We start from the raw sequence: 12,162 nt of genomic DNA, 5'->3' as shown, positions 1-12,162 counted from the left end.
GAACCACATCAATTATTGAAGTTGATTTGACAAAAGAAAAAATGTTATGATAACAAAACATGAAAATATATATTTTTTACACTGTAGTAGCTATATTGGTTTGCCTGTTGGTGCCCAGCTTGATGATGTTTCCCCAGTTTGACGGCCTCATTTCTGTGAGATGGAGAGAGCAGGGCAAATCCAGTGCAGTGGTGGATGGAGCTAATTGTGCTCCATTCATCATCAGGTGGCATCCAGGGACCCAGAGAGGACAGGGCAAGGAGAGCAGGGGGAACACAAGTGATCTGAGGTGAGGAGGGGGGTCGCTCCAGGGGTGAGGGGCATCATCAGAGAGGCTGGAGAACAGGGGCAACTATCAGGTTGACCTTGGGGCTGATGGAGTGCCTTGCCCGCTGGGTGCGGAGGCCTGGGGAGTAATGGCGAAGGTGAACCCGGCTCTCCAGCGGATCCATTAGAGCCTAATGCTGTTGTTTTTAGCAGAGAGCGGTGGGAAGCAGAGGTCGGACGTAAAATAAAGCTTATTCTCCCTGTTTACGGTGTTATTCATCTGCACGTCATTGCACAGGGATGTGTCTGGAGCGCAGGGCAATGGGGTGCTAGTGTGGAAACAGTTATATTACAGTTTTTTTTTGTGCTTCTTAAAACAGAGGGAGCTTACATGTCATGGCTTACACGTCATGACCTTTTGTGTCTGATTAGAGAGAGCTAATAATGATGCAATGGTCGAAGTAAAGGTCTGACATTTATAATCATCATGAGTTAAAGGATTAGTTCACCCAAAAATGACAATTATGTCATTAATGACTCACCCTCATGTCGTTCCAAACCCGTAATACCTCTGTTCATCTTCGGAACACAGTTTAAGATATTTTAGATTTAGTCCGAGAGCTTTCTGTCCCTCCATTGAAAATGTATGTACGGTAGACTGTCCATGTCCAGAAAGGTAATGAAAACATCATCAAAGTAGTCCATGTGACATTAGTGGGTCAGTTAGAGTTTGTTGAAACATCGAAAATACATTTTGGTCCAAAAATAACAAAAACCACGACTTTATTCAGCATTGTATTCTCTTCCGGAATCCTTTCCATTGAATTGATTCCATTGAATTGATTCTGTTGAATTGATTCCATTGAGTCCTTTCATCTGTCGGCGTTGGTAATGCACTTTTATGTCGCCGTGGTTGTTTTTGGCGATTAGGACATCCGCGACATTCACACTTACGCACCGTTTTAAACAATATAGCAATACCAAAATACAAACAATGTAGAATAGCTTGAATACAGCGTGCGTCTCCCTCAGACTGTAAACGAAGCTCGGGCGCACCGGATAACACGTCAGCAGCGTTTTACGTCAGCAGCGTCACTGCGCAGTCGTGAACCCGGATTGACAACAGACCCGGAAGAGAATACAATGCTGAACAAAGTCGTAGTTTTTGTTATTTTTGGACCAAAATGTATTTTCGATGCTTCAAAAACTTCTAACTAACCCACTGATGTCACATGGACTACTTTGATGATGTTTTTATTACCTTTCTGGACGTATACCGTACATACATTTTCAATGGAGGGACAGAAAGCTATCGGACTAAATCTAAAATATCTTAATTTGTGTTCCGAAGATGTCTTACGGGTTTGGAACAACATCAGGGTGAGTCATTAATGACATAATTTTAATTTTTGGGTGAACTAACCCTTTAAGAGTGCCTTATTTGCTATTATGAAAGACAGCATTTAGTGTGATATCCACATAGATTGGTTAGCTACAATTCACAGTAAACTGAATCAAGCTAATATTGTGTAGTCTCTGATGAAACACACACGCATACACACACGTTTGTTTTTGTGAATTGTGGGGACATTCCATAGGCGTAATGGTTTTTATTCTGTACAAACCATATTTTCTATCGCCCTACACTACCCCTACCCCTAAACCTACCCATCACAGAAAACTGTGCACAGTTTTACTTTCTCAAAAAAACTCATTCTGTATGATTTATAAGCCTTTTGAAAAATGGGGGCATGGGGTAATGTCCTCATAAGTCATCCTCTCCTGTAATACCTATGTCATATCCATGTCATTATACAAATTTGTGTCCTGATGTGTCACAAAAACACACGCGCACACATACATACAAAAACAAACAAAAAAAAAAAAGGTTAGATTATCATGAACTTCCAGAGGCTGGTTGACCAAGTCTTGCTAGTTTAGCTAAGGACAGACCCTTTTTTAGTAGAGGTAGACTCTTGTTTGATTGATTGATTGATTGATTGATTGATTGATTGATTGATTGATTGACTGATTGATTGATTGATTGACTGATTGATTGATTGATTGACTGATTGACTGATTGATTGCATTTTGGTAGAATCACTCTCTTGCTCTTTTCACTTGCTGCCATAGTTTGTAAAGCACGCAAATAGGCCATATATGTCCAATCCTGTTCCTGGAGGTTCAATGTCCTGGAGTTCAGCTCCAACCTGCTCAATTACATCTAGCTGGAAGTTTCTAGAAATCCTGAGGACCTTGATTAGCTGGTTCAGGTGTGTTTAATTGGGAATGGAGTTGAGCTCTGCAGGAAGGTGGCCCTCCAGGAGTAGGATTGGACGCCCCAGCCTAGACAGTAAAGAATTTAAATTTGATTCATAAGGGGATTGAAACCTGCCTTATTTGCACTCAAACACTTAAAAATGCACTATTCTGAATCTGAACAGAATGTTGTTCAGTACCTGCTGAAGAGTCACGTAGACTGTTTTTAGACCTTGGCCCAGAATACTGTCTCCAGAGGGAACGTCACAGTAAGGGCATTTGGATCTCCAGAGAGTAGCTCAATAGCTCTTTTGCTGCCTCCATGGTCACATACTGTTGCATGGCATTCAGCATCTCACCTATTTTTGGAGTGTCACTAGGGGTTTGAAGGAAGGCAGAACCTGGGGATTTGAGAGGCGAGGATAGTGCCTCTGAACTTCTGTCACATTCCCAAATGTTTGAAACATACTGTGCGTGTGTGTGTGTGTGTGTGTGTGCATGTGTGTTTTGTTTTGATGCTATATTACAGGTGTTTTGTTAAATTATCCGTGATGCAGTGGTAAACACCCATGCCTGTGACATGTAGCCCTCTGATCGGGACAGGTTCAACCTGGTTTGCACCATTTCTTTGTTCTTGTTCCATTCATCCCTTTTTTTATGTGAATACTTTGCTGTTGCTCTCCTATAAATAAGGCACATATCTATATATAAATTATGTTGAATTGAACTAGATAATTTTTTATAAAGAGAATCAAAGAGAAAATTACCAAACATCATATATACAAACTCTCAGAATACTACTAAACGAGTAAATGACTTGTTTTCTTGATGTTGTATTTGAGGTTGTGTCAAAAGATTTTTGTTTATATTTACTCCTCAAAAAACAGTAATGCGAATGGTTTTCCTTTTGATGTGGGATATCTTTTGGCATGCAGTATTTGGGATAGCAGTTATTGGGATCAAGCAGGCAGTCAGGGGAGATTCCGTTTAGTCTGACACACACCTCAAATCTAATTAAACTGCAATTTTAATTAACCTCCCAAAGTGCTCAGACACGAAGATGAGGAACAATTTCATTGACAAGCCTTTCCCTGTACGTCTCTTCCCCCGTCCCATTCATTATGAATAAAGTGCTAATGAACTACTTTTGGAAAATTAATGCACTCGTCTATTTAAAGAAGTTGTTTTTCGTTTCATGTTTTCGCTGATAAGAGGTGGGCTCACGTCTGTCTGAGGGGACTTGTCTTGGCTTTATTTGCCATCAGAGGTGTGGAACTCTTTTCCTTGGTGATATCGCTCCCTACTTCTGCCCGTCTGGGTCAGCGCTCCTTTGGCTCGAAATGAGAGAAGACAAACAAATAATACGCGTATCCAGGGAGCAGCCCGGCCCGGGTGAAATGATTTCATTTTCATCTTGATCTCTATCTTATCTGCCTCCTTTGTTCCCCTCACCTTTAGTGCTGCGTTAGATCAAAGAATCTTGTTTTCTCTCCCCCCGAACATGCCGAGAGAAGGGTGTGGGTGTGGATTAGGCCCGGCTGGGGGTCCGTCCTCTTGCGTTGGGGCTCTGGCTTTGGTGTAAATGAAGTTTGGCGCCCCTGGGACATCGTTCCCCCTCCTGCTGTCGTTAACAAACAAGATATGCCCTCTACGAAGTGTCTGTCCTGGTCTGTGCCAACCTCATCAGTCTCCCGCTATGCTGGTTGCCCATTGCGAAGGAGTTGGAGCCTCCTGATGGGACGGTGAGGTGTGAATAGCCTGATGTTGAGAACTGGCTGGAATGGACTTGCCTCTGCTTGCCTGTAGCACTAGCAGCCCTAAGGAGTTTGGTAATGGGGATGCGCCAGGGGGTCCCAGACAGCTGCGTTCAGTCTTACAGTACACACGGTTTAATGATAACACTGGTCGGCATTGTGCTTTCAAGATGAAAGTGTCTGTTCGTTTATTTGCCAACCACTGATGTCACAAAGCTTATTTAACATTTAGTGTAATTGGGGTGTTATTTGATTATTCAGGTAATTGGTTTTCACATTAAAATGACACTTTTTTATGTAACTTATGCACAAAATTTGAATATTGCATAAAACATTTGCTAATAAAGCAGTGTTTCCCTCCAGTGAGTCGAAGAGAACAAATCTGATACCCTGAAACCCTTCCTGATAAACTGGTGCTAAATATCACTAAGAAAAGTAGGAAAAGCCACTGTATGTAATAATTTTCGCATATAATGAATTACTTGCGCTTCAGAGTGCACAGGTTATTTTGCGTTCGGATGCAGATCCCAACTTTTTGGGAACACAGTTGTGTAAGACAGTTCTGGAAGGTAATTATACCAAACCACTGTAATGATAGACTTTGCTCAGGCATTTCAGAACAACTAAAACAGCATTTGAGATGCTATGCAAAAATATCGATATTTTGGTTAGTCGAGTTATGCTGTCCCATTGCGCAAAATCACATAATTTTCGTGTTTAGATTGTTTAGAGTTTATTGAAAGTGTCTGTGGCATTTAAGCTCAGCCATCAGTTTGGACAAACTGACATTTTGGCAACAGATTACAAGCGATATTATTAATTTAATTCAACAAATAGAATTGAGTTAGAATTAATCAAACTAATTCCTTAAATGTCAATCATTTAAAACGAGTTAAATTTAAGTAAAATTTAAACAAACACATATTAGCTTGAAACACATATAAACATATTTGAATAACAGAAAGACGTCAAAGATTAATTAATTTTTTATTGCCAACATTGAAGACACCTGATGATAACAAGTAGAATCACTGAAGCAAAGAGAAAAACAAGAATTAACAGAGGTTTAGATGTTGATGTTGATTTTATTGAAAATGTTTGGTCACCATAATGTTGATCGGTGTTTCGTTTAGTTGGGCAGCTTCACTCTTTGCTTTTTATGTCAATTTGTGGCTTTTGTAATGGTGTAATCTAATTTTACACATTTTAAATGGTTGACTTTTAAGGAATTAATTTGATTAATTCTAACTTAATTCTTATATGCTGAATTTAATTAATAATATTGCTTGTAATCTGCTGCACAATTTTAGATATAGCATATTACTTTTTACAGTGTACATGTAGTTAATTAATATTACATAGTACTTACTTATCTGTGTAATTACACTGTAACAGCGTCACCTTAAAATAAAGGGTAACACTTTATTTTACAGTGTCCTTGTTACATATGTAGTTACTGTAGTAAATTATGCATAATTACATGCGACTAACCCTAAACTAAACCCTAAACCTAACCCTATAGTAAGTACATGAGGTTAATTGTTATTACTCAGTACTTAATAAATAAAAATCAATTCATACATTTGAATACATGTATGTATGTGTATGTATGTATGTGTGTGTGTGTGTGTGTATATATATATATATATATATATATATATATATATATATATATATATATATATATATATATATATATATATATATATATATAACCACATGACCACCAGTTTTACAAAACCATATGAAACAAACATAAATACAATTTTTTTTTTAAAGATTTTCCTTTTTGTTTATCGTGGACACCCTTATATCTCATTGACCCTTAAACAACTCTTTTATAGAACTGCAATTAAAAATCAGTACACTAGCAATCATGAAATGTAAAATGTAAATGCAGCCTACAGCAGTGCTGATACTCAGTAGAGCGTGTGATATCACTTGATTCAAACTTTTTATATTTTGACATTGTGCATTTAGAGGAGTTCAAATTTAGCTGCACTGTTTGAAGACACTTTAAACAGAACTGATTTTTGACTAAATATCAATTTCCCTTTGCCCGCTGACATCAAGTGTGCCTCCTGCTGAGTCACGACGTGTGTCCGCATACGTGAGGAAGAGGACCTGAGGTAATGGAATGCCCATGCGTCGCTCCAGCGGCCCACAGCTCAGCCAGGATCCACAGCGGGCTCTTCTGTAGCAGGTTGCTCCTCGGCTCGTAGCGGTGTGAGCGTGTTTATGTGTGTGTGAGAGAAGTGCGGAGGAGCAGTGAAAACAAGCCTCTCCCCAGGCTAGTGTTATTCCAACCTCCTGCCTTCCTCAATCCACTTTTGAAGGCAGGAAATCGGAGTTAGCTCATGGTTTGAGGGCCATGTGGTAATGGTTTAGACTGTAGAGACCCATGACCTGCACCTCCACCCTCGCTCGCTCGCTCGTACATGCACACACACCGATACCTTGTCCCTCAAAGTCTTCTTTTCTCATATAGCAGCCGATACAATGGAGGGTATGTTGGACTTTTGTTTCGCTTGATAACGCAAACCAGATGGGAGTCAGGACAGGGGAGTCTTGTTAAATATTTGCTAAGAAAAATAACCCTGGGACGCGGTCTAATTATATCTATTTGTCTTGTGTGGCTTTTTGGGAAGGCGATGTGGTTATGCAGGCCATATTGGGCTTCATTTTTCAAATGTGGGATCCAGTACAAAGCGTGGGAGATGGATGGGACACTGTGTGTGTGTGTTGTGGAAGTACAGACAGTTTGATCTGGTTTTTCCTAAGACCCATCTCTATATTATAAGCATGTTTCTTCATTTTGGAGATGATATTCCAGTACCGGTCTCATTCTTTGCTTCACTGGTGGCATGAGTTGTATATCATAACATTTTACATATCTGTTCTGTGGGTAGAAGTCAGTGGTTCTCAACCAGGGGAGCAAACCACTAAAGATTAAACATTAAACTGACCTTTTTTTTTTTTCTTTCTTATAACAGAAGCACCAGAGCTACATATCTTAGATAAGAGGGCATTTGAATATTGTCTTGTACAAAGAGGGGCTTTGGAGTCAAACAGATTGAGAACAGATTAAAGTTCGACTGTAGACATGTCCTGCTTGTAAACTTGTTAATCGGATTAGTACAATTAGCCTCTTTGTTGTGCGCTTGCGTCACCTGTGTTTCAGAGCCGACACATGATGTGTATTTAAACCAACAAAAATTCATTTAGGAGTTGGGCTTGGACAGAAAAATGAAGACTGTGGCTCAACCATGCAAAAACCTGCTACACATTTAAACATACTAAAAAATGCTGGGTTAAAAAAAACAACAAGTTGGGTTGAAAATGGACAGAGCCAGCAGTTGAGTTAAATGTTTGCCCAACATGCTGGGCAGTTTTATTTAACCCAATTATTGTTTAAAAATTAAAAATCAGACATAATTACTAGAGGCAACAATTATAATAATCAAAAGGTAAACGTTTATTAAACAGGCTTATAAATAAATGTTAATTTCAAAACATGGGTTCATTTTAAGCAAGCAATACTGTAACTTTTTAAACAATAGTTGGGTTAAATAAAACTACTGTAACAAGTCCACTGAAGGCAAGTCTTTAAGAACCCATGTGCAGTTTTATTCCAATTCCAATTCCAACATAAATCCAACAAAGTAACAAAACAAAGACTTGACTTGGCGTGGCGCGGCGCGGCAAACATGGCTTGGTACAAAAACAAGATGTACCACTATGTAGTGGTACATGGACAATACTTGACAAGGACGCATGGCAAACATGAGGGTTTAAATACACAAGGACTAATGACAAGACAAGACACACCTGTGAACAATCAACGAATAAACCAATGAAAAGGGAATCACATGACATGGGAGCACATGGCAAAGAAACAAGGCTTGTTCGACTTGATGCAGCACCGTACAGACCGATCGGCGGCTGACTTGAAGCAGTGCATGCTGGGAAGAAATTTCGTCCGACTTGAGACAGCGCTGACGCCATGTGTCTGTGACGTATGGCTTCAAAGTACCGCGAGAGCGATTCGAGATCAGCCGCCTGCACGAGCTCTGAGCTTATGTTTGTTTCGTGTTTATTGTCAGGCCTTCAGTTCCGCTAATGCTCACAAATCTGTATTTTTATAACAGTTAAAGCTCTTTTCATGTAGTCGCAATGTTATATTGTCATATTTATCAAAATAAAACTGATTAAAAAACTTAGACCCCACTAGTTTTTATATAGTATATGCTTATATTGAACTTTATTCTTGTAAAACAGATGCTGTAATCAAAGTACATAAAGTATTGAATGAAAATGTCTCTGAAACATCAGTGTATTAGTCAAATATTGCATTTATTTCACTTCAGCTGTGATGAAGTATGCAAACGCAGCGGGAGTGTCACTATAAGAAGCAGAAAGTGTCCGACTTCACGTCTCCGATTTCAGCTCCTCCCCACCTGCACACAGCTACTCTTGCCGATCGGTTACATTCAGCCGCAGCTGATGTCGAACACACCTAATGACAACATAGGACACATGACAAGGGAGCACATGGCAAGATCACATGAGACAAGGGAATCATGTGACATGGGAGCACATGGCAAAGAAACAAGTAGCATGAACATAATAAAACATGAAACTTGAACATGAACAAAACCAAAACTAGACCCAGCAGGTTGGGCAAACATTTAACCCAACGACTGGTTTAAAACAACCCAATAGCTGGGTTTGTCCATTTACAACCCAACATGGGTTGTTTTTAACCCATCATTTTTTAAAGTGTAGGTCTGTTTTAAAAGCTTCGTTCTATCCAAAAATGAAAGAAGTCACCATTTTCTCACCCTCAAGTCATTCCAAACCTGTATGAATTTCTTCTGTGGAACATAAAAGATGATTTTAAAAACAACATGACACAACAATTATTGAATGAACTATTCATTTAAATGCAAATAATTTGTAGGACCCACTAAGGTTCTTTATGCAGCACACTCAAAAAAGATAGATGTGTCTCATGTTAGCGTCTCTATGTGTGGACTCCAGCTCCCTCTTTTGCTGCTTTGATTTGCACAGTGGGTTTTGATCCAGAGGTTCAGTAGCTGGTCGTCTCATTGTGGACATGATCCGCTGCAGTGACATTTCAATTGATCTCCATGAAAGGCCTGAGGATGGCGACTGAAGTGCTTCCAGATAAACCTGGGCAGGGTTGAGCAGAGGCCTGGAGCTCTCATAAAGCAGACCCAGGGCAAAGGCATAGTGATGCTCACTGCTGGATGGCAGTGCCCTCCCACTGGGTCCATTTCGCCAGGACATTTTGTTCTTCTTAAGTGCTGCCAGTCCATTTGTGTAGGCCCTCCAGAGGGGCATAGCCTGTGTCAGGGGTTTGGGAATCTGGACGTAGCTGATTTTTCCCATTGCTAATAGGCCAGGATTTCAGTTTTTCTCTTCAAAAGGTTGTCCGATAGAAGGATGCGCAGATCTATGTTCTGTAGGTAAATGGATGAATCTTGTACTTTTTTGGAATAGTTCACCCAAAAATGACAATACTGTTGTAATTTGCATCATTCCAAACCTGTATGAATTTCTTTCTTCGCTGAAACACAAAGAAGATGTTTTTCAGACTGTCCAGGCTACTCTGTCAATGAAAAGAGGTTTGAAGTGGGATGAGGATGAGCAAATAATAATAGGATTTCTATTTTTGTGTTCTCTTTAGTGGTTAAGGCACGTGTGGAAGGGTACGTGTTTGTGTGTCTCAGCACATCAATGCACTACAACAGTCTCTGTCTGTGTCCACACTCAGTCACTACATTCTGTGTCAGCCCAACTGTTGCATGACTGTTCTTATTGTAAGATTAAAATCAGAGCCTTTTGACTGTGGAAACATTGAACTGATGCCTACTTTTGAGGTTCATGTGGCCAGTTTCTTTTTTTTTTTATCAAAAGTTGAAAAGAAAAGATTTTTAGTGCTCAAAGTAATGATGGTGGTGATGGCCACAATGATGTCACCATTGTAAAACCTGGTTACCCAACATAGCTAGCTCTCTCAGAAGAAAGAATATTAGAATAAATATTCTTCTCTTTTTTGATACACAAAGTGTGATTAATTTTAAACATGTCTATTGCAGAATGGAGAACTTGGAGAGAGAAAGAGCTCACCAAGCCTTTGATGGTCCTCATGCTCTTTCAGCTGTGTGGAAATACATTTGCCCAGCCTCTCTTTCTCTCTCCCTCTCATTCTTTCAGGACTCAGAGAGAAAGGGTTTCATGAACAAGCTGTATGCCATTCAGGATGTGTGTATCAGTGTACAGAATGCTCTGGATGAAGTGGCCTCCTATGGTGAGAGGATAAAGAAGTAAGTCTCAGCTCTCGCTGCTAGTGCCTGAGCAGACACGTGGGCACCACCGTGCCAACCTCTGTCACATCTTACTCAAACACATACACTTGCTTACATTGCAAAAATCATATTCCTGTCATAATCAGTATTTTTGTCTTGTTCCTCCAAACTTCCTTGTGTAAACATACTTAACCAAGGTAAATTTGCCTAAAAGGCAAACTTTTCTTTAGAGAATGTACTTACCAAAGTTTGGTGTCAGTAAGATTTTTGTTTTTACTTTTATTCAGCAAGGACAGATTAAATTGATTAAAAGTGATGGTAAAGACATTTTTTTTTTTAATACCTCATACACATATTAGAATTACAATTTCACACACAAATATTAAGCAGCACAACTGTTTTCAACATTGATAATAAGAAATGTTTCTTATATTAGAATGATTTCTGAAGGATCATGTGACTGAACACTGTAGTCATGATGCTGAAAATTCAGCTTTAGCGTCATAAAAAAAAATACAGAAATAAATTATGTTTTAAAATGTATTAAAATAGAAAATGGATTTTTATATTGTACTAATATTTCGCAATGTTACTGTTTTTACAGTATGTTTGTATCGGCCATGAAGAGACTTCTTTCGAAAATTGTTAGCAATTATTTTTCTTTTCTTAAGCATAAATCTCAATGAAGACCTCACTAGAAAAAGTGTAAACCCAGACAAAAGTATTGATGAGGATTTTTTTTTTTTCTTTCCATGTATGTTATTATAGTACAATTCGAATTAGAATTAGCAGCTATAACCCTCTATTTTGACCCCTTACAGAATTTACCACTACTTCATATAAAACCTAGTATTGGTATAAGATAGTATTACTGTCCCTTGATATATACCATGACACTGAATCATTATCAATTTCCTGTGCCATGATATTTACCAAATTACTCAAAAAAAGAAAGAAAACTTTGTATTATCATTGTACCGACATGGTACATTTAACTTTGCTGTTTTGAAGTAACATTTGCAATTATAGTAACATTTTCTAAGGCCCCACTCACATGAAAAAGTGTAATGCCGTGTCTACACCAGGTTTGACCATTGTCGTGCTACAACAGCTTGATAGTGTCTACACTGGATACATCAGAGTGAAAGCTCCAAATCCATTTGTCCTGTTGTCGGAAGTAGCACAAGTGCATGGAGCATATCAGAAACTGAATGGGGCATCAGTCTTCATGTTGTGCCGCATCCAGTGTAGACAGAATCACTGATTATAATGGGTTCTTTATGATTTTGTTGCGTTGCGACATTCACGTCCGGTGTAGACACGGTGTAAGTCTGTGTATACATATATCACACTCATCCTTTTCTCTGTTCTCAGTACTTTCAACTGGACTGTGCCTTTCCTCAGCTGGCTGGCTATAGTGGCCTTGTGTGCGGCCACTCTTGTGGTGTACTACATTCCTATCAGATACATCGTTCTGGCCTGGGGTGAGCTGTCATCCATTACGCTTACAATCTGTCATGACGAAATAACATAAGACAGAGTAGCATGAT

The 12,162-nt window shown here is 39.2% G+C and overlaps 1 protein-coding gene across 6 annotated transcripts in view; it reads left to right on the top strand.

Annotated features, from left to right (window-relative positions):
* The window catches only part of LOC125267495 (multiple C2 and transmembrane domain-containing protein 1-like), a 204,249-nt gene that overhangs the window by 169,182 nt on the left and 22,905 nt on the right, over nucleotides 1-12,162 (top strand). For all 6 annotated transcript variants that reach the window (XM_048189182.1, XM_048189181.1, XM_048189184.1 and 3 more), the window contains 2 exons: nucleotides 10,521-10,630; nucleotides 11,987-12,096. In XM_048189182.1, coding sequence (XP_048045139.1) covers nucleotides 10,521-10,630; nucleotides 11,987-12,096 — 220 coding nt within the window. The remainder of the gene's footprint in view (nucleotides 1-10,520; nucleotides 10,631-11,986; nucleotides 12,097-12,162) is intronic.

The sequence above is a fragment of the Megalobrama amblycephala genome, linkage group LG4, assembly GCF_018812025.1.
Source record: "Megalobrama amblycephala isolate DHTTF-2021 linkage group LG4, ASM1881202v1, whole genome shotgun sequence".
NCBI classification, from domain to species: Eukaryota; Metazoa; Chordata; class Actinopteri; order Cypriniformes; family Xenocyprididae; genus Megalobrama; species Megalobrama amblycephala.
Note: the sequence above shows the minus strand (reverse complement) of the source record. Positions and strands in the feature narration are given on the sequence as shown.